The 23189-nt window shown below is 42.8% G+C and overlaps 2 protein-coding genes across 2 annotated transcripts; both read right to left on the bottom strand.

Annotated features, from left to right (window-relative positions):
* Positions 1 to 1201: 1201 nt before the first annotated feature.
* polr1b (RNA polymerase I subunit B) lies at positions 1202 to 9887 on the bottom strand. Its single transcript, XM_024804683.2, has 15 exons — positions 9028 to 9887; positions 8491 to 8658; positions 8262 to 8408; positions 8047 to 8179; positions 7832 to 7968; positions 7518 to 7741; positions 7252 to 7423; positions 5810 to 5981; positions 5439 to 5720; positions 4955 to 5088; positions 3260 to 3430; positions 3021 to 3177; positions 2740 to 2936; positions 2415 to 2665; positions 1202 to 2312 (listed from the first exon to the last, which is right to left on the bottom strand). Exons 1-15 carry the CDS (start codon positions 9202 to 9204, stop codon positions 1430 to 1432), a joined length of 3405 nt encoding a protein of 1134 aa, XP_024660451.2. The 5' UTR covers positions 9205 to 9887; the 3' UTR covers positions 1202 to 1429.
* Positions 9888 to 16601: 6714 nt separating this feature from the next.
* On the bottom strand, positions 16602 to 22923 carry ttl (tubulin tyrosine ligase). Its single transcript, XM_004554523.5, has 7 exons — positions 22148 to 22923; positions 21869 to 21947; positions 21539 to 21771; positions 21275 to 21410; positions 20896 to 21165; positions 19337 to 19480; positions 16602 to 19201 (listed from the first exon to the last, which is right to left on the bottom strand). Exons 1-7 carry the CDS (start codon positions 22314 to 22316, stop codon positions 19000 to 19002), a joined length of 1233 nt encoding a protein of 410 aa, XP_004554580.1. The 5' UTR covers positions 22317 to 22923; the 3' UTR covers positions 16602 to 18999.
* Between the last annotated feature and the right edge of the window lie 266 nt (positions 22924 to 23189).

Raw genomic sequence — 23189 nt, 5'->3', positions numbered from 1 at the left:
GCATTCAGGAAGCCAAGCAGATGTTAAAGCTGAGCAGCCAAAGCCTGCTCTTTAGTAGGTAACAAAGGCAGTAATGAGCAGTCAGCATTGTATCCTCCATTTCTACAGTAGAATCACAGTGCTGACCCATTCAAAGTCTTTTTGTTTAAACTTTGCTCTGCAGTCACACTTAAAACTAAAATAAGAGAATATTTATGTCCTCAATAGGCTGGGATTTGTGGGAGTGCAGCCTAAGGCTTGATTTAGACTTCTGCTTTGTAGAGCCTACGACATAAACTACGCAAGCGGCTGTCTTCATTGCTAGCGTTTATACTTGTGCCGGCGCAGTATGTGTTAATTACCATGTGGTTATGTTTTACATGCTGTATCAGTCAAGACACTGGGCCTTCTTTTCCTCCTGCATCCAGGTCTTCATTGTGGTGATTCCAATAGTTTGAGTAATCTCCCTCCAGGAATTTCCTGACATTTGCTAGTCCTTATATTGACGCTATTATTATTTATCCATAATACTGAGACGATTATTCTCTTACTAATAAATCCAAAAACCTCAACAAAGCAGTAGCTGGAAATGCACAAGAGGAAATGACGTACTGAACTGGTCGACAGTGTTTGTCGACTACTTTGAGCCAACGTGTATTTACAGGTTACACCAGTGGTCACAGCATTCTCACTGAAGCATAAATCCCGGTAAGGTTTATATAAGAGGCTGCTAATGTATTTAATATCATGAGTGGTATAACAAATTACTTCCTCCAGTGAGTAATGTAACGCATTAATTAAAAAAAAAAAAAAAAAAAGTAATGATCCCAGCACTGTAGGCAACTCACCTTTCACCCAGAGCTGCTCACCCCTCCCTCTTTTCCATTGTTGTGATGAAACAGTTTTAGACAGTTTTAATTTATTCTTATTTAATCAAGCTTGAAACAGTTTTGTTTGAAGAAAATACGATTTTGTGGGAAACGGGCTCAGTGCCTTTACTTCATCCTGATCACTTTTACACTAATTTACTGTTAGTAGCACCTCAGTAAAGTATTAAGCACACACTTTCCCCAAGGGGACATTTTCAGGACACTTTATATTTCCAGTGCATTTTGTGGTCATGTGTGAAATTTTAGTCCAATGTGGCACTTTTAATATTTCATAATTTCTCTTAATGGATCTGAGTAGTCTTGACTTCTACTGTAGCAATGACAAATTAACCTGATACTGAACATTTTTATTCATCGCAGAAGATTGTCAACCCGTGCATCCCATCATACACTGATACTTGGTCATGTTTTTGGGGCTAATAAAACTTTTCATGGACATCATGTTATGCGTTTATCGTCTTCTGTTGGCACGCATGATTTGAGCAGCTTTATTGAGACCCGTCTGAACAAAGTGTGCAGGGTTGGCGCTTTAAGGCATGAATCTTTACATCCTATAAAATTCACTTGACTTCTAATTTGACTTTGATGTTCATTGCAGCAAGCTCAGCTACAAAGTAGCGGAAGACATAAGGAACAGACACCGAGTCAACAGAGTCACTTTTGCCACACAGGGTGCAGACAGTCTTACGGTGGCGCATGGATGACCAGTAGGGCGGCGGTTTCTCCAACAAAGGGGAGAGAAGGCTGCCACAGTCAACGCACACCTGAGCCACTGAGCGGTCTGAGCAGTTGAAGAGGCGATCGTGAAGTAAGAATGAAGAGCCGTGAGCCAGCAGGGCGTCTCGCTCCATCTCCCCGAAACGGATGCCTCCCTGCACGTTCCTTCCTCCTACGGGCTGGTTGGTCACTTTGTCTCGTGCTCCTGTCGTCCTAACTTGGAACTTGTCGGAGACCATGTGACGTAGCCGCTGGTAGTAGACCACGCCGATGAAGATGTCTGCCTCTAGCTCCTGACCGCTCAGTCCGCTGTACAGCCGCTCCGTACCGTAGTAGTTGTAGCCGCCCGCCCGAAGCAGCTCGCCAAAGTAATCGAGCGCCGAGTTCTCCTCGGAAAAGGTGAAGGGTGTGGCGTCGTGGCCGAGGCCGTGCAGGGCGCCCGACTTGCCGGCCATGCTCTCGATGAGCATCCCAATTGTCATACGGGAGGGGAAGCCGTGGGGGTTGAACAGGATATCCGGAGTCATGCCGCTCTCGGTGAAGGGCATGTCCTCCGTCGGCCACAGGCGGCTCAGGATGCCCTTCTGTCCGTGGCGGCTGGCAAACTTGTCACCGATGGTGGGATTTCGGGGCATTCGTACAGTGATGCACACGCGCTTGAAGCGGCCTGAGCCGCCGTCATTACTGCAGACCTTTATGTTGTCAACAATACAGGCCTCCTGACTCCTGCAAACAGAGAAGAGAAACCATAAAATGTGAATAACAGAGGTATTTTACAACTGAGCTGATGAAAAATGATCACACTGCTACAAAAATGTTATCGCGTACTTGTAGTAGGAGATAAAGGTCTGCCCAGTGTTGAGGTTGATGTAGCTGTAGAAAGGGTCTCCATACTGAAGCACCGATCCGATGAAGGGCAGTCCATCAGCGTCTAGTTTTTCTTTCACTTTGGGGTCGCCTGGCTTGGTTCCAAACACCACGCCGTCTTCTCCCTTCACCTTCTCTGCCAGGTCCACCAGCTCCGTCTTGTAGATACTTCCATGGGCAAAGCCTCTCTCCCATGACGACTTGTTCACAATCTGATGAAAACAACATGTGTCAAGAGTTCAACCCTATCCCGATTAAAAATAGAGAACAGTTTCATTTAACTCACCATGGCATCTTCCATGTCGTAGCCTGTGTAGGATATGACGGCCACGATGGCGTTGGTGCCGCTGGGGTAGTTGTCGAGGCCGTAGTGGTCGTACATATAAGGCCTGACTAGTGGGCTCTGTGGGGTCTGGAGCCGGTACAGCTTGTTATCAGAGCGATCCATGAAAGAGTGTAGCGGGAAGCCCATAGTCTGCTTACCTGAAATAAGGGGAATGAGCACAGTGGTTCATGGAAAATGTAGGTTTGCTCAAAACTGTCAAAGAAAAGATTCAAATAACCTACCCATCTGACACTGGTACATGTTCCTGGGACTCTGGTTGTGGTCAGAGTATGGGATGAAGTTTGCCACCACACTGAGCATACTGTGAGGGAAGAGCTCCTGGTGTGTGGTTACTCTTGGTTCAATCTCATTCTCCAAGATTCCGACATTGATGTAAAGCTGCAGGCAAAGGAGAAAAGGTGCTCGGACTAAAACGGTGCTCTTACAGCTACAAAAAAACCCTCCACTTTTAACACATTACCTGTTCAAAGGTGCCAATAAACTCTTGCTTGCCAAAAGCCAAGTTCTGTACAGGCCGCACCATGCGACAAGGTGTTGTGAAGAGGAACAGGCCTGGATATAAGCTGGCCTTGCCTGTTTTGGGAACCAGGACAATCTCTGTCCAGGGAGGAATCTTCTTCTCTCTTAACACCTGGAGGTATAAGTTTTAAAGATCAGTTTTCTGCACAGTATACACAGGTGACACCAAGCAGGAGTTAGTATACCGTGAACCTGCAACTAGGGCTGCCACGATTAGTCGACTAGTCACGATTATGTCGACTATTAAAATCGTCGACGACTAATTTAATAGTCGACGCATCGTTTGAAGCTTTGTAAGATCACAAAGGACGCAGGAATGAGTAGTAGGATTTAAGGGTGTAATAACGGACTGAAACAGAAGATGGCAGCACTGCATGTACAAGGATGCCAGCTGCCGTTAAACCCCGAAGAAGAAGAAGCTGTGTCCCAGAATTCATAGCGCAGCTGTCAACAATGGCGGCAGCTAGTTAGTTTTAACTTTACTCTTATTATTCTTTCTGGGTCACAAAATAAACGTTTAACATATTTTCAGGCGAGAATGTAGCTGTGTAAACCTCAAATATCGGCTCAGTTTATCAAGACACCACATATTTTCAAAAGCTCTCCGACGTTTTCGGAGACGTCTGTTACCCACTAGTTCGTTAGCTAGCCGGGGGCAAGGCTAACTAGAGCCGTGAGAACACCGGACTCCCGGCAAATCGTTTTCAAACCCACCACTGTCTTTCGCTACTCAGGTTAAACATGATATATAAGTCACTTAGATAACTTAAAATGTTATTGTTTGGCTTTCTTTAGTATTTTATTTGTTCCTGAGTAAATCGGTTTGGCTGAGATTAAAGTTATAGTTTTTGCACAGCTAAATAAACTTCAAGCAGACAGCTGATCATCAGAAGTGTGAGACGCTGGATAATATACTCCGGTGTCCTGTTATATTTTAGAAAGCAAGGAGTTTATTAAACTTCACCGAAACAATCTGCAAATTTCATTAAAAATTAATAAACTACCATCTTGTCTTTATTTTTAGTTAGCACAAACACTTCAAGCTGTAAGCTAATGATAGTTATATAAGACCAGATGCTGCTGGTGCAATAAGCTGTACGCTGTACGTCCAATGGATGATGATCTGATTAGTCGACTAATCGCAAAAATAATCGGTGACTAGTCGACTATCAAAATAATCGTTTGTGGCAGCCCTACCTGCAACAGACAGTGCACAAGTGAAGTGAAGAAGAGAGTGTAGGCAGGGTAGAGTGGATGGAGACCAGTGTCAGAGGTGATAGCAACAAGAGCAAAAGGGATTTAAGTAGGTAGCAAGACCTGCTCTGATGAACTGACAAAAAGAGGTGGAGCTTATGTTATCATAGCTTTTCATTGGGAGAGACCAGGATGGAGGCAATAAGAAATTAATATAAACGAAGAGAGGCAAAGCTGAGATGGTTTGGATGTGCAGAGGAGGGACAGTGGATATACCGGACAAAGGATGTTGAAGATAAAGCTGCCAGGCAGGAGAAAAAGAGCAAGAAAAGATTCATGGATGGACATGCAGAGGGCCGATGTGACAGGGGAGGATGCTAGGGATGGAGGCAGATGATCCACTGTGGTGCAGCTAAAGGGAGCAGCTAACAGAAGACAATACCTTGAACCTGCGCAGTGATTCAACCACAACTGGAGCCAAGTCAGCCTCCACCCAGCCAACAACAGCACCGTCCAGGACCACAGGGTAGCAGTCTGCAAAGGCCCGACCAGGAGTTCCATCCACAGGAGTGACACCTAAACGAGCAGATACAGCAAACGCATTTCAACCCAGTGCCACGTGCAGAGACTTTACCTGGCCAGGCCTACGAAGTATATCAATGACTGCCTGAGTTAATCTTTTATTTCAGCATTACTTTAATGACGTTTCCCCACAGGCAGGTCACTGTTATTGGAATACCTTACAAAAAGTATTATTTAACAATTGATTCATGAAAGTATTGCTATGTCTCTCATTTGCAAGCACACGCGCCGACCTCTCCTCCCTAATTGTCACAAATCTATAGAGTCTAGTTCTGTGGTAGACAATGGACTAGCTTTTGGTCCTGGGTAAGATTGTACAACAACTGCCTGAAGTCAGTCCTCACCAAGCGAACAGAGCAGAGCAGGCAGTGACGTGGTGGACAAGGTCAATGCCACAATTTCACAGCTGGCTGTCATGTGGTTCATGAGTCCGCAAGGCTCGCCGTCTGGAGTGTGGACAGGACACAGGAAGCCCCAGGACTCGGGCAGCAGCTTACGCACAGAGGTGGTCCTCATCTTAGCGAACGCTGCTCCTCTGTGCACGCAGCGGAAGTGAGACAGGTAGCGAATGAAGTTGAGCTTGTCAGCTACAACGCACAGCCCGGTGTTCTGCAGCATGCCCAGACCTGTGGGAGGAGGGAGCACATTTTTAGATGAATGAATGAATGTTTTAGTGAATTTTCAAAGCTGGCCATGTATTAGTCTTGGACAGGACCTGTCTTAGACTGGAGGTTTCCAGTGGCCAGCAGATATTCAAATGGTCTGGTCAAGTCAGTTCCCATGTTGAGCATCTTTATCATCATTTCAGAGCTCCATCCTCCGGTCACTTTGCTGCCTCTCTTGTCAAAGGACAGCTTCACAGACACCAGCCATGCAGTCAGTCTCTCCTGCGAAAACGTTTGAGTGGTTAAATCACACAACTGAAGGCTTAAGTGGAAGAAGACACTTTGTGTGAGCACTGTGGAAAGTGTTGGGAAGGTTACTTTTAAAATGTATTCCACTACAGATTACAGAATACATGCCCCAAAATGTATTTTGTAAGGTATTCCGTTACGTTACTCAATGACAGTAACGTATTCCAAATACTTTGGATTAGTTAATATATTATCATGCTTTTTACAACTACATGAATGTACTACTGCTGTGTGATTTATTACTATTACTGAAGGCTACTCGCCATAATGGCTTTCCACCGGCGTGGAAATACCAAAAGAGAGCACAGTCTAACATATGAATCAGGAAAAGACCGCCGTGTAATCCATTTATTTCAACAAAGTAACTGTATTCTGAATACCACCTTTTTAAACGGTAACTGTAATAGAATACAGTTATTTTAAATACATAATGCCGGTACAGTGGTCCCTCGTTTACTGCGGGAGTTATGTCCCAAAAATAACCCGCGATAGGTGAAATCCGCAAAGTAGCCAACTTTATTTTTTACAATTACTATAGATGTTTTAAGGCTGTAAAACCCCTTACTACACACTTTATACACTTTTCGCAGACAGGCACAACACTTTTCTCTCTTAAACGCTCTCAAAGTTCAAACCTTCGTAGAAAAATAAGTCCAGTATTACAAAATGAAGGCAAAGGCACCCGCGGTTGCCTTTGACGGTGCAAAACGCCTCGTCGACATTGTGTTTGTTGGGGAGAAAAGTTACAAACATACAGTACAGCACACTGCTAGCGATCGAAGATTTATGTAAATTTAACAAGCTGAACGCATTCTGTACTGTAAAGGAGACACGGCACGAGATTGACTGACAATGGTCTACAGCCAATCAGGATGCAGAACACAATGTGCTGGAAAAACAAAACAAAAAAAACATGAAAAATTGCACCAAAAAAATCCGCGAAACAGCGAGGACGTGAAAGGTTACAGTGAGGGACCACTGTACATGTATTCCATTACTACCCAACACTGACTGTGGACATGGAGCAGTCAGGTAAAAAGACAAGAAGTAGTCCACAGAAAAGAAACATGAATGTAGTGAAGGAGGACATGCAGAGGGCTGCTGTGAAAGATGTTAGGAATCAGGTGAGATGGAGGCAAATGATCTGCCTAAGAGGAGCAGCTGAAATGCTACTACAGTCCTGCTCAGCAAAAGAGAAAGGACAAAGACAAAAAAAACTAAGAAAAATATTGAAAATTCTTGCCTTCAGAAACATGAGGTAGAGCTGACCAGGAGTGAGCACTTCCTGGCACACGATACTGTCGGGGTTTTCTTCCATGCACTCCTGCTTGGCAAAAGTGAAGAGCTTCCTCGTCATCAGACAGAGCAAGTAGAACTTCTCCACGTCTGACTTCAGGTGGATGCAGATACACTCACTGATCAAAACAGAGTAAGCCCCTTTTTTTAAATAAACATACCACCAAACATAAAGCAGAACGGGTGTCAACCGTATCCATCCCCAGAACTTACTTTAACAGGAAGTTGGCACACTGTTCATTTGTGTACCACTCAGGGAGGTTCATCTTAACCCTGAAGCGCTCTCCGAGGTAATTGAGCACCTTGCTGCGGGTGGTGCAGTTCTCCTCCATGACGATGCGCAGCATCTCGGACACACAGGTCTTGTAGAAAGAATTGTCCTCGCGGCCTTTGATCAGCTCCTGGTAGATCTGGAAGTCTGTGAAGTCCACCAGAGCCTGAGGAACATGAGAGCAAATGAGCACACAATGAGCCTAAAGGATTTTTATCATTAACTGTTCTGTAATGAAAGCTGCAGGCTTGCTCACCTTTAATGCAAAGCCTAGTGGGAGGAAGAAGAGCTCTTTCTGGTAGATGAAGTTCAGCATCACAGTTCCATTTTCCAGATAATGCAGGTTCATGTTGATGGCTGTGTGCTCCTCCCTCACGCAACGCATAGAAATACCTGAGTGAAGAAAAAGCCGGTGAAAACATGCAGGCGTGGACTCATTGCTGCACTGTTTTCTTTAGAAGTAATACTTACCGTACTGAGTGTAACCCTGACCCCTGTTCTTCCACTTGGGTCTTGACATGGCGATAGGATAGTTCCTCCTTGGCATTATCAGCATGCGGATAACCTTCTCAATTCCATTCACAATGAAATAACCTCCCATTTCCTGTCAAAGTTGATGCTGGTATTATAGGACAATATTTAAACCCATCCTGGCTCAGTTTAAAAGTACAGCTGCCATATCCTACCTCGGCTTCTTCGTGATGCTCTACAAGCTCTTTGGGGGACATGCCATGCAGGTTACACAGCTTGGACTTCACCATGATGGGCACATGACCCAGAGACTGCTTGATGATGCCTTTGGGAACTCCATTGATCGACCAGCTGACGTCTGCCTGAAATGAGTCAACACTCACCCAGTCAACATGGATTATTTTAAAACGTTGCTGTGGGAATATAAACACGACTCAGGCTTACCACTATTTTCCCTTTGTACGAGCATCTTCTTCCCCGGCACTCTGCTGGGAACACCTTCATTTCCTTGCAGATGTTCCCTTTGGCAACCACTGGGTTTTGGATGGCAGCTTCAACGAAACCAAGGCTGATCCGTTCATTTTTGAACATGAACTCTAAGGGGGGGATGGACTGGGAAAGGTGACGGAAAAGTGAGAAACGTAAGAAAGGCAAAGATTATGGGAAGCAACTGCAAGAGGGATGTTCACAGCAGGTTGAGCAGCTTTCAGAGAAAATACTGCTGGAAATGATACCAGCAGCTAGTCGACCAGCAGGAAACCAAATTCTTCACTCACTCATTTCATCGTTGTTATGGTGGCTTTCACTGGCCTACAGTAACTCACTGCATATCACTGCACTGCGTGCTCAAGACAAGCTTACACAACTCCGAGTCACACAGTGTACGCTATTAATCGTAGTTTTAACTAGTTGGGGTTAATCGCTGGTCTTAATGAAGTGATTCATCACATTGTTGAGAACTTTGAAGAAACATTTGCTGACCTGCACAACGCGGTTGAGTCCGTCTGTGACTGCCTGGTCAAACGACTCGATGTGAGCTTTGGTCAGATCCTGAATGGCAGCATGCTGGGTGTCCTTCATGTGGCCAAAGCTTCCATCTGTCAGATTTTTCAGACTCGGACCTTTGGGAAGATCACTCCACTTACTTGAAAAATCCATGCTTGCGCTTGTTTACCACATGTGCATGGTTGACACAGGAAGCACATGCCCTACACAGGAAGAGAAGCGTTTTCTTCTTCGCTTAAGTTTTTTGGGTGTAACTAGACTCGCACACTGCTAGCTTAGCGCCATCTTGTGGGCGTAGTTATGCATAAAATTTCGTTTAGCTAAAATGACGCGAGTGGTGGTCATTGCGCCGCTCCTCCAGTTGGAGGCGCTGTGCAACCGACAAACAGCGGTGGTTTTCAATGGAAAAAGAGGAGAGAGAAACTGCGTTGACGCTTTTATAAACTGTAAAAACATGATATTTAAGTGTGTGTGCTGTGTGTATATTTCTGTGGAGAGGAGAAAGAGTATAAAAAGACTGGGTCCCGCTGTATTACTCAGGCTGCACTACAGCGTCTATTCACAGGCGCGATCCCACTACTGAGCGGCACGGGGGCTTTGACCTGCTCCGTTTCCGACCTGGGCCGGTGCACCCCTCCTTAGGCGACCTGGTGGTCCCGAGCTCCCCCAGGAGCACCATATCGATACCGAACTTAGTGCGGACACCCGATCGGCATAGTCCGCTGCAGCTCAGAGCTCCTGAGCTCAAACGATCCGCCAGCCTCAGCCTCCCGGTAGCTTGGATTACAGGCGCGCGCCACCGCACCCGGCGAGAAGTGCTCTCGTTCATGCAGGCTTTAAGGTGTCTACACGTGACGTCATCCGAGAGGGACGCTCTGCCCTCGCGGCACCTGCTCATTTAAAATAACATTATTATTATTCCAGAAATAAAAAAAAAAAGCTAAAGGTAAAGATTAAATCTTAATGTTTCACATTACATAGTCAATTTAATTTCATTATATAGCGCCACACTGTAACAACCCAACAGTCTCAAGGCGCTTCATATTGTAAGGTAAAGATGCTACAATAATAGAAGATTACAAGAAAATGGCATATTGTAATGTAATAAAAGTGCATTGAAAACACGATTCAAAGTCACACCAACTTCAACCATTTTACTTTTCAAGGCTAAATCTTAATAGGACACATCCACAGATCAAACTGAAAAACATTTCTCCTCCAATTCTTTGTCTTCCTGACCTTTGTCAGCTCCAGTTTCTAAAATCATTCAGTACTGGTTATCTTGACACATAATCCACAACTCCACTTATTACACTTTGCTTGCAGCAATCATTTTACACTACAACATTTAGTAAATAAAAACAACAACAGTCTCCTTGAGCTGAGGAGTTGTTAATAAAACTGCTCTGTGCTGAGTCTGCTTAATGACAGGAGGGTTTGTATGAATGCAGAAACTTTCATATAAAACAACTCTATTACCAGTTTGCTTCGGGTACAGGGAGTGGCAGTTTGATTATCCAGTGTCTGTACTGAATGATGCTACTTTAAGTGCTTGATGATTTGGTGGACTGCCTCTATGTGATTAAGAGACTGAAATAATGTTGTGCATGTTTCTCATCTTATCTGCTTGGCAACAAATGATTCCTTAAAACATCTTTAACGACTGAGCCTTTGCCTCAGGTTTGATGACTAAAATGGGTGGATTATATTAAAATCTATGATTATTCACTCCAAAATATTCTTAGACACAATAATAGATCATCCAATTAGGCTGCTTTTCAATGTAACATTGTGATGTTTAATATACTGAATTGAGGTTTGCAAATTTTAAAAGTTTAAATTACACTTTTAAACAGCATATTCCATTAATATTAATTACAAGGCACTGTATGCATGACACTATGATTTAACAGCTGAGCCCCCCTAAAGGTTTGAACCCAGAGTGGCCCCTGCTTCTGATCTTCATTTCTAGTCATGTAGAGGAATGTGCCATATTCATTCTATTTGGCTAATGTTTCCTCACTTTTAAGAGATTTCTGTTTGATAGCCCATAAAGCCCTGCTACATCTTAAATAGCAGACAAAATTATTGTAATGTAATAAAAGTGGATTGAAAATAAGATTCAAAGTCACACCAAGTTCAACTATTTTACTTTTCAAGGCTAAATCTTTATAGGATACGTCCACACGTCTTTATATAGAGTGCTGAGGATTTTTCCAGTTTTTTTAAAAAAAAATTAGTTCAAAGAGGAACAAACTCCCATTCCATTATTTTGGACAAATGTGGAAAAATCCATCCACATCCATCCATTTCTCTTAGCCAGCTAAAGTTGTAGCCTATCACAGTTGTAGTTTCTCATATTTAATTGCATTACCTATTACTTGCGGTGAGTGCTTACCTATTTGAAGTGCATTTCAAATATTTTTTTCTATGAGCAGAAAAAAACACAACATAAATTCAAGCTGTTGTTCTGTGCTGTTTACAGTCCAGCATTTTGATTTTATTTAGTAAATTAATATCTTTCAAATCTTCAGACATCAGTTTGCCTGCAACAGGCATTACAGGTTCTCTTATACTCCTGATGCACTGTAGCATTAAACTGTAAACCACAGGGAGACTGTGGATATTACAACTGCCAAGCAAAAGATTACACATTGAAGCTCTGGATGACATAATAGCTGAAAGTATTCATGCTTCATTTATTTAAAAAAGAGAAAGTAGAGCTTTGCTTTAGGCTGCTTTTGTTTATTTTTGTGTTCATTGAATACAGTCACCGAAGAAAGAAAAATGGTTATTTGTATAATTTTTACAGTTATTATGAATTATTATTAAAAAATTATTATTAGTGAAGTTGCAATGTGTTGGTAATTTCTTCTTCCTCAAGTTGGAGGCGCTGTGGGACCAACAAACAGCAGTCTTTTTCAATGGAAAGAAAGGAGAGAGAAGCTGTGTTGACGGTGTTATAAGCTGTACAAAACGTGATGTGTGAGTGTGTGTGCTGTGTGTATATTTCTGTGGAGAGGAGAAAGAGCGTAAAAAGACTGGGTCCCGCTGTATTACTCAGGCTGCACTACAGCGTCTATTCACAGGCGCGATCCCACTACTGAGCGGCACGGGGGCTTTGACCTGCTCCGTTCCCGACCTGGGCCGGTGCACCCCTCCTTAGGCGACCTGGTGGTCCCGAGCTCCCCCAGGAGCACCATATCGATACCGAACTTAGTGCGGACACCCGATCGGCATAGTCCGCTGCAGCTCAGAGCTCCTGAGCTCAAACGATCCGCCAGCCTCAGCCTCCCGGTAGCTTGGATTACAGGCGCGCGCCACCGCACCCGGCGAGAAGTGCTCTCGTTCATGCAGGCTTTAAGGTGTCTACACGTGACGTCATCCGAGAGGGACGCTCTGCCCTCGCGGCACCTGCTCATTTAAAATAACATTATTATTATTCCAGAAATAAAAAAAAAAGCTAAAGGTAAAGATTAAATCTTAATGTTTCACATTACATAGTCAATTTAATTTCATTATATAGCGCCACACTGTAACAACCCAACACTGTCTCAAGGCGCTTCATATTGTAAGGTAAAGATGCTACAATAATAGAAGATTACAAGAAAATGGCATATTGTAATGTAATAAAAGTGCATTGAAAACACGATTCAAAGTCACACCAACTTCAACCATTTTACTTTTCAAGGCTAAATCTTAATAGGACACATCCACAGATCAAACTGAAAAACATTTCTCCTCCAATTCTTTGTCTTCCTGACCTTTGTCAGCTCCAGTTTCTAAAATCATTCAGTACTGGTTATCTTGACACATAATCCACAACTCCACTTATTACACTTTGCTTGCAGCAATCATTTTACACTACAACATTTAGTAAATAAAAACAACAACAGTCTCCTTGAGCTGAGGAGTTGTTAATAAAACTGCTCTGTGCTGAGTCTGCTTAATGACAGGAGGGTTTGTATGAATGCAAAAACTTTCATATAAAACAACTCTATTACCAGTTTGCTTCGGGTACAGGGAGTGGCAGTTTGATTATCCAGTGTCTGTACTGAATGATGCTACTTTAAGTGCTTGATGATTTGGTGGACTGCCTCTATGTGATCACCACGTCTCATCTGCTTTTAAACCCCAAAGCACGCTGGACCCCCGACAGAAGCAGAGTAACATAGTGTACGCTGCTAAGTGCCAGGAGGGTTGTTATGATTCATACATTTGGGAAACCAAACAACCTCTGGCGAAGCGGATGGCAAAACACAGAAGAGCTACCTCGTCAGGCCAGGACTCTGCAGTCTATTTACACCTACAGGCCAGTGGACACTCTTTCAATGATGAGGATGTACACATCCTGGACAGGGAGGAACGCTGGTTTGAGTGCGGAGTCAAGGAGGCCATTTACGTGAAAAGGGAAAGACCATCTCTGAATCGAGGAGGGGTCTAAGGGTACATCTTTCGCCATCTTACAATGCTGTGATTGCAGCCATTCCCCAACTCTCTGTGAATGGTACTCATGGCCATTGATCAGTGGTCTTTGATCAGTGGGTTTTGGTCATTGGTCATGAGAATTTGCATAATTATGATGAAGGAACTGATCTCTTAGCCCATTGTTCCTTCAGTGGGCTGGTTTCAGTCATTATGCAAATGTACTGTTTATAAGATTGGGGAAACCTGCAGTCAGCTGAGACTGAAGAAGTCCCTTGGATGAGTGACGAAACATTTCTCCCACAAAACTCTACGTCCAGATGAACAGAATCAACTTTTGGGGGTTCTTTAATGACTGAGCCTTTGCCTCTGGTTTGATGACCAAAGTCTTCACTTTAAAACAGGTGGATTATATTAAAATCTATGATTATTCACTCCAAATTATTCTTAGACACTATAATAGGTCATCTGACAAATTCAGCTGCTTTTCAATGTAACACTGTGATGTTTATTATACTGAAGATTCACGATTCAGGATTCAAGATTCTTTATTCGTCACATGCATAGTTATACAAGTACAACACGCAGTGAAATGTATCCTGACACGCTCTTGAACTGCAAAAGGGGAGAGAAGAACATTATATACATAAAGTGAATATATACATGGGGGAACTTTATGAGCATTAAGCATTAAGTACACACGTGACGTCATCTGGAACCAGTTTAGAAAGCCGTTAACAACATTATCTTTCAGCAATAATGACCTGACATTAGTGACAGTAAAAACGCCACAGGTTAACACGTTTAACACTAAATAAAGTGTTTTGTTGTGGAGTTTGTGTTCCCCCTCACAACGTCATTCAGTTACTGAAGAATAAACCTGTAATTATGGAAAGTTTTTTTTTTTTTTATTGGAAACTGCTGAAAAGCAGCTTATGAGTCACATACAGTGCTTCGTGGTCAAAGCTGTCTCTAGTGTTACTGCTGGTTCGGTAAGCAATACCATTTTTTTAATAACGGTAAAAGATCACACACATAAATATGTGATGTTTTAATATTGCTTTTAATAGGGGAATCAATCAGTCATCTGGGAGCCTGTGGCAGAGTGCACATTTGGGGGTTTTTGTGTAATTTTGTTGAGATGACTGTGCAGGAAGAAGACCCAGATGAAACAGGTAGAGATTCAAAACACACGCAATGATGTCATTGTGATTCTGATGTTACGCTTTTCCTTTTACATACACAATCCATACAAGTAATCCTCTCCACACCTCGCTCTGACGACATTACTTATGTGACAAGTCTTTTTTGTATATCTGATACAGGCAGTGACTTCATTGCCTTCCCATGTAATAAACTTTGATATACGTACAAGATTAAAAAAAAAAAGAGGGAAAATTCCTTCAGAGAGATCTCAAGTTACAACTTGAGAACATGTGGCAATGCGATGGCCTGCTTGCCTGACTGGCCTGTAAGTTACCTTTCTGTACTGCAGAAACGAAAGAAAAGGCCATCACAACATCTGGAAACTCCCTGGTTTGGTGTCCTTCTTCCTCCTTCAGTTGAAACGTGAATAATAGGCTGACCCATCTGTGAGTCCGAAGCCCACCTATGCATTAAGAACACACCATAAAATGAGTGATTGCAGCTCTGTTTCTAGGTGTCTTCTCCATGCCCGTCTTTGCTGGCTGATGTCTCAGTCATGGGACAATCCAGTCTGTCCCACTCTTTCTGTTTGTTACAAAACCCCAGCTCTAAACTGGACAAGGACATTGACTTTTTTTTAAGAGCAGTTAAAGTGCTAGTTTGTGTGAAATTTGGATAATTAAGTGAACTGTTAGCATTTTTCACATTCAACATCCTTGGAAGGAAGCTCGTGGGATGGTGAATGCAGGATCTCAGAAATGTTCACATAAAAGGAATTAATGTGGGCTCCAATTTCACCTCAGCTGGATGTCCAGGAGAAGGTTTGGACCAAGGTTTGTGGTCGAAACAGAGTGTAAATACTGAGGCTGTGATTTCTGTGACTACAGATGTGCAACAGACTACAGGATGTTTCAGTGGTTTTATGTTAAATCATAAAAATACGTATATATCAACACATACAAGTAAAGGTGTGCAGAGCTCCTCCTTTCTCTCTGATCATGGAGTTGTCTTCAGACCTCAGTCCTAGAGAGAATTTGTGGAGGGAGCTGAAGCTTTGAGTTGCGAAGCAGCAGCCAAGAAACCAAAATGATTCTGAGTTTCTCTGAAGAAGAGTGGCCCAAAATCCCTCCTGATGTGGCCAAACCTGGTGACCAACTACAAGAAATGTCTTACTGCTTGGCGCTGTTGGTAGTTGCCAACAAAGATTTCGCCACCAAGTCATGTTCTGTGACATGCAGACCAATTTATAACATTCATGTCATCTCTTTCCTTGGAAGTTTGGTTGATATTCTGTCTCTCTCCATCAAAATGAAACTAGTCTAAAAGATTGCTCACTTCCAAAGAAGTAAGCAATCTTGCAAATTCAATCAGGGGATCAAATAATTATTTCCCTCGTGTTTTTTCACATCGTGGATAGTGATTTTTTAGTAAAAGCAACCCCACATAAGTTTGTGTTTGTATGTATGTATTGTATGTTTATATAGCATCTAAGATCACATGACCCTACATATATCTCAGTGGGTTAGAACAAAACAACGGACAGATGATGCAGCTGTGCCACACATCAGTTCTTTCACTGCTATCTTGGCTAAGATTATCAGATAAAATTTTAATAATTTGTTTCATTTCCTGGTTAACTAGTTTAAAAGGAATTTCTTCACGCAAAGCTGGTTGAATGTCCCTGTTTAAGATCATGTGGGTACACCTCCTGGGGGCAAATGAGGTCAACTTATGTCAGAGAGAAGCCAAATTTCAGAAGAAAACCATGAGTAATAAAAGAAGGAAGAAATATAAGATAACTATGTGCGGGTGTGTGGTTCATCTGCATGATAACCTACTCATGTGGACTTTTCCCATGATAAAAGAAGTCACACCTAACAAATGGATTAGACACATTTTCTCTTTTTAACTAATCTGCGAGGCGTTCAAAGACAAATCAAAAAAACATTAGTTAATAACCAGTCTCACAGCAGAGAGGCAAAATTTAGAAACAAAAACTGAACTTTTATTAGTGTCGTATTATTTCACCATCCACCTACCAAAGGTCTGGGTCATTTCTGAACGTTCTGTAGCTCGTCTGCGAGCTGCGTTCACAGACCACTCTGCTTCCCTCATCTTCTTCAGTGTTGCTCAGAAGCCTGAAATGCACATCAGAAATGCAGCCCAACACGTGGATGTGCAGAAATGTTTGCATGACAGAAGCAGTAACATGTTTTATTCTAATAATATTGTCTCTGATAAAGACAAACGTTCATGCAGATTTCCAATAAATCATAACCCAACAACAACAACAACAAAAAACAAGAAAACAAAAAAAACAGCACACATTCCTCTGATCATGATGCTTGCTTTCGAGTCAGGTCTGTGACAATCTGTTCACTACAAAAGGTGTAACACTGAAAATGCAGCAGGATAATCTTTGGTAAAGATGAGAAAGTAGAGATATAAAACACACAAGGAAAACATGAGAAAATGAGTCACATGTACAAAAACACTCTAAGTAAGAGGAAATGACATCAATGAGGTTTTCTAATGAAAGAGGCAAATTTACCCCGGTACAAAAAAAAAATAAAGGTGCATTTAAACGCCTTTTAAAAAAACAACTACAAAAAAAACAATATACAGTTCCCTCTAAGGAACCCTTCCCTTTGATGGAAATGTCCCTACAGATTTAAAAACAATACTAAGATTTTGTTTTCTCTTCGTATTAACTTCAGTCTCTTACACATCCTTCATTCTCGAGTCTTCTTGTAAACACAGAGTAAAAAAAAAAAAAGAAAGAATGAAATGTTTTGATGATTCACCTTAATTATTGGGACACAAAACCTCACATATTTCAACAAAAGGGTGTTTTTGTTTCTTTTCCTTTTTTTAAGGGAATCAAACGAGCCCCTAGAAACACATGAATGTGCAACTGTCAACTATTTCAATCTAATAAAAGACAACAACTGAACAATCTGACAATCATTTCTAACGAGCAGTAACACAAAACAGATTTGACACAAGTCGTCTTGGACGGGAACACCTCTAAAATCTTGTCTACTCACAAAGATTTCGTTCGAATGAAAAGGTCAAATATTTAAAGACCCCACAAAGCGAAACAAGTCCAAGTTATTATGAAATTAACCACTGTATTGGGACTTCCTTAACACCGCTGACTTTTCTTTGGTAATGACGATGTGGTAATGCTCACCACAGTGTGTTTTTCAACACACCGGGAAACAAGCATTTTATCAGCTTTGCTATCTTTTCCAAGTGTCTTTTAATGGGGTCGTTAAACATGTTTAAGAAGCAGTAAGACACTCTGTACAAGCTACTCTACGCTCACTTCACCAGCTCAATAACAAAGACCTACTTTACACTTTACAATAACAGTCTATCAGAGAGAAAACACAGAGTTCTTTACAGCAAACAGAGCTGTGGGTTAGGGCTTGTATGCTACATGCTTTCACACAAATATGCTCTCTTCAGATCACATAAAACAAATTGATTACAGAATAACTGACGAGGATTTTTCCCTTTTCGCCACTGAGAGGTCCCTGTAGCAGACTCGCTCCCGGGTTTACAGCTGAAGCACAGTCTCCCTGCTCACTTATGCCACCCAGCTGCCCTGATGTAGTGTCCACATGGTCAAGTCAGGAGGAATGTTCAGTTTCAAGGCCATCCTTTAGCTCAATCAGACAAGTAGTGTTAGCGTAACACACCAGAGCCTTCATCCTTCAGTCTCTAGAGCTTCTTGATCATGTCTAATATTTTTCAAACAAACTTGTTTGTAAGTCAGTTATAAAAAGTGATTAAAAACAAAAACAGAAAAACAAGAAGTGTCTGATGATTAAACAGCACTCAAACCTCCATAAGCTCACTAAAATGTCAAATGCCTTGTTTTATGCTATTTTCTTGTGGACTTAACATGACTTCAGTGAGCAACAGTGCAAAAGCTTAAAGAACGAGTACAGGTTACTGTAACAGAGCAAGCTAACTGGCAGGTTTTTTTTAAGGGAGAGTGGTTGGAAATGTAAGGCACTACAGTCTCAGTTGGAGCGTCTCTGCGACTTTCACCACTTCGACCAATCTGCTTGGGGATGCCCGTCATCGTTCAGAAACTCTGAGAACATTTACTGACCAGTTCATTGCCATCCTCGCATTCAAAATATGCATAATCAGGAGCGCACGGATCTTTCCTGCAGTTCAGAGAAGTCCCTAAAGAGAAAGTCTCCCTTGGGCCAACGTGTGCAAAAGTACGAAGGAGCGGCTCGGCAGCTTGCTCGCATGTGTAGCATCTCAGGGTGCAGAGAGGCGGCACGTGCGACCAATGAGGATGGGGGAGATGGAAGAAGCTTCTAGCACAGAAGAAAAAGGGAGGGGGCATATTTGTGCTTACAGGCGAGTGAAAGGACCCACGTGGAGAGGTGCTCTCAGTTTGGGAGAGGAACAGGAGTTGGTGGTGAACAGGGAGGAGGAAGATGGGGAGGACGAGTAAGGAGAAGAGGACGCAGATGAGGAGTCGCCGCTATTTAGGGTGAAGACACTGGAAATGGCCACGTCCACAATGCCTTGACATAACTCTGGATATAGTTTCCTGCATTAGGAAAGGATAAATAATAACAATAATAAAAATAATAATAAACATTTCAAATTTTAAACAGATGTGAAATTTGTTATATTTTAGATGGAAAAACATTGCTAAAGGACACGTAACATGGAAGGTACTGACTGTGCACAGGCTGGAGCGCCGTTGATTTCAATGAGCCACACTTTGAAGTTCTCGTCCACCATGAAATCAAATCCAAAAAGCTGGAAGCTCTGGTAGGACAGGTGCTTGGTGCTGATTGCGGACTCGATGCATGTCAGACAGCTCCTGTGAAACCAGACATCCAAAATCTTCACCGATCATCCTTTTATAACAAAGTCTCTTTGAGTGATGAGAGCAACCAGCATTTGCCAAACATCAGTCACGTTTTCACAACAGTAATGGTTGTATACTGTTGTTATTAACACCAGTATATGAGGTTTAATCGCACACCGACAGTTTTTAGGAGTTGTGATTGGGCGCTATATGGCCTTTCAATAATACAAAGAAAACCCGACCAATCAGATGACCCCCTATGAGCAAGCACGTGGCAAAAGTGGGAAGGAAAAACTCCCTTTTAACAGGAAGAAACCTCCAGCAGAACCAGGCTCGGGGAGGGGCGGCCATCTGCTGCAACCGGTTGGGGGCGAGTGGATGAAGAAAGAACAAAGACATGCTTTGGAAGAGATTCACAAATTAATAATCACCAATAATTATATGCAAAGTGGTGTAAAACCACTCATATATCTGTTAAAAAACAGTTACAAAAAGAGGTTCCGCTAAAAACCACAATCTTCCTTTTCCTGTACAAAACCACAGCATAGGTTTAAAGCTGTGTTTTTATTCACACAGGACGCAAGAAGGGTAACTACAAACAAGCAAGGAGTAGATAAGCGAGAGTGAAAACATGAACCCCTATTATAATGTTGGGAGGATCAGGTCCAGGAATTGTTCAAAGTTCCTATTTTGCATGTTGTAGCACAACAAGCGAAAGTCCACATCAGACATGTTCTCAGCTAGGAATACTCTGTGCAGTTTGGACAAGAGAGCTCTCAGACTGGAGCACTAAAGAGGCAGGACACATGATACCCACCCTCTCTATGAATTCTCTGGACAATTACTCTCACATGGACTCAATCATCATATTACCGAGCTGATAGAGTGTGCTTTAACTTAAATTGCAGCTTGGTCAGGTGATGTTTTGGAAGTTTTATGTGTTAAAGAGGTAAAAACCAGCAGGATTCAGGAGGAAAATGGGAATATGTATGTATGGTCGGAAGGGTAAGATGGCGCTGGCACGGCTGGCAGCCTTAACCCAATTTCCCTCGGGCACCCTCCCCGGGCCTGGCTCCAGGGCGGGGCCCCGGTAACCCTATCCCGGGCAGTGTAAACTGTTCCCTCGATGTTTTCTTCATAAGGGTCTTCTGAATCGCTCTTTGTCTGGTCCCTCACCCAGGACCAATTTGCCATGGGAGACCCTACCAGGGGGCAAAAGCCCCCAGACAACATAGCCCCTGGGATCCCTGGGACACACAAACCCCTTCACCACGATAAGGTAGCGATTCACGGAGAGGCATTATGTCTGATTTCTAATTTAAAAAAAAATAATAATATTTTGCCTTTTAGTGTGGCATAAAAAAAAGCTAAGCTCAGCTTTTTATCTAAGAACTAATAATAAAAACAATAGCAAAATAGTTGCCTACTTTATGGTCTGCTTTATCTGAGGTAATATGGTGGTCTCCAGCGTGACGTTGTGAGTGTTCAGCAGGTACAGCCTGAACTCGTCAAAGAACATTTCGTTCCCCTCCTCGTATCGGCCGTAGTTCTGGGAGTGCTCTTTCTGGATGCAGTGGTTAGTCAGGTGGCTGGTCATGTCCTGCAGGTCTGAGCTGTTGTAGGGCTCCGAGGAGGTCCGCAGCACGCCCTCGCGGTATAAGTAGATGTTATACTGATGGTCCACTAGCACCCAGCTCCTAGCAATAGCATAAACATAAAGCTAAGCTGTTAAGTTGGGACATAGCAGTGCTTTCTCTGTGGCTTTAAGTTTGGCAAAAAAAAGAAAAAGAAAAAAAAAAAACCTGCCTGATGTCAAATTTCCGATGTCCCGGCTCAAGAAGCAGAGGCTTCTCCAAGTACTTCTGAATAACATGAACCTGTCCCTGATTGTCAATATAGTCCAGCAACTCATTAGCATCGTGGGATATCAAAATACCAGCACCTGTAGTAATAGAAAACAAGAAGAAAAACACACACACACACACACATTTACAGATATATATATATATATATGAAGCTTCCAACTAGTGTCTTGTTTTTAACCAATTAAATACTAAATATAGATATCACCTTTAGCTCCAGCAGAGGACTTGGCTATCCACACTGTACCCTCTGCTCTTTCTTTCTTAGCGTTATAGGAGGCCAAGAAAACTTCCCGCTCATCTGTCTTCGGATTGCTCTTCAGATGGCTGATGCCATTCATAGCAGGAGCAACAGGTGTGTTGAGGTTAGTGGGATAGATGATGTAGGACTCTGGAAACCAGTTACTGGAGTCAGACAGCTCTGGGCTGGTCTTTATTAGCCTAGTGTTTAAGAAAGGGGTCAGAAGGAAAGTGGTCATGTAATAAACTGCAGTGTCAGTAACATGAATGATGGCAGGAATGACAGATTTGCACACACTTGACCAAGGATGCCTTTCTGCAAAGCTTGTCTGCCCCCCTGTAGTAATTCACCAGCTGCATCAGTCCGGGTTCATGGCCTGTAAGGTCACAGTGAAGATGCTTTACCGTCTGTTCATAAATCCGCATGCACAGTGCACAGAAACTCTCAATAAGAGAGACAATCTTTCCACAGGATGCAGCCCTGCACAGTCACAGCTGCTTTCTCATCCAGAAAGGGTGGACACCAAAAATAGCCCGAAAACAATTCTTAAGAAACAAGAAAGAAAGTCTGACTTACCTAAACGCCCAAAGGGTAATCTGTTCCGCTCACCCAGCATCAAGTTGAATCTGGGATTGTCTCTTTTCAGCCTCTTCCATTGCCCGGTTGAGAGGAGGATTTTGGAAACTTCAGCATAAACAGTACTGTTGTCGTCACGGGAAACAAAGGTGTACATAGGGGCGTTCATAATGCCGCTGCGACAGGGGGTCAGAGGTTTAATCAAAACGGTTTAGTGTGTGAGTAACTTAGCTGTCTGGCTAGTTGTGCGGCTGCCGGGTTGGCACTGCAGCAGACAGAACGGTTGGGGTTATCTCCTCTGTCCGTGCCATGATGATGAGTCAGTCATATCCCCTCCACACTTCCCAGTTAACTCAAACTGGTGCTCGGAAGATTAATTTCAGCACTCCGTGGCTAATATGTATTATATATAAAACACCATGCCACGTAAAGCAATTTCACATAAGTCGGCACAGGGTTATTTCAGAAGCCCCACACAAGGGAGTGACTGACTGCTGATACCGGCTACTGGGGCTGGTCCCGTCTGGATAAATTTACATCCCGTCTCCGGATTAGCTAACGTTATAGCTAACGGTCTGCGACAATTGCTAACAGTTATCTACGAGACACTTCCGGTATTTGTCCTCAAATGCAAAGGAAAAAGTCACAAGGAGCGGAAACATTAACTAAGTGGATAGTTTGCTGCACAATATCACAAACACGGGCTATTCTCCCACCGCCGGCGTGCGCTTTATTCTCTGAAAATCAGCAGCAAACCCTGTCATCCACCGTCGACAGCATAAACACCACCGCGCAACCGTTGTGGTTAGTGTAGTTTATTAACAGAGTGATGTCCAGGATAATATCTGTTTAAATGTTTATTTTATATTTTTAAAGCAATTTAACACAAAATGAATTCGATATGTATAAAAAAAATCTACTTCACTTAAACTCGATTTTGATTTAATTCAAAGTCTGGATGAAGTTCAATGACAAGAGAACTACATTTCCCAGAATGAAAGACTCTAAAGCGGCAATGCCATATGCGTATTGTAGCCAGGAG

Source organism: Maylandia zebra, linkage group LG13 (assembly GCF_041146795.1).
Source record: "Maylandia zebra isolate NMK-2024a linkage group LG13, Mzebra_GT3a, whole genome shotgun sequence".
Lineage (NCBI taxonomy): Eukaryota > Metazoa > Chordata > Actinopteri > Cichliformes > Cichlidae > Maylandia > Maylandia zebra.
The sequence above is the reverse complement of the archived record's forward strand: the minus strand, read 5'-3'. Positions and strand labels throughout refer to the sequence as shown.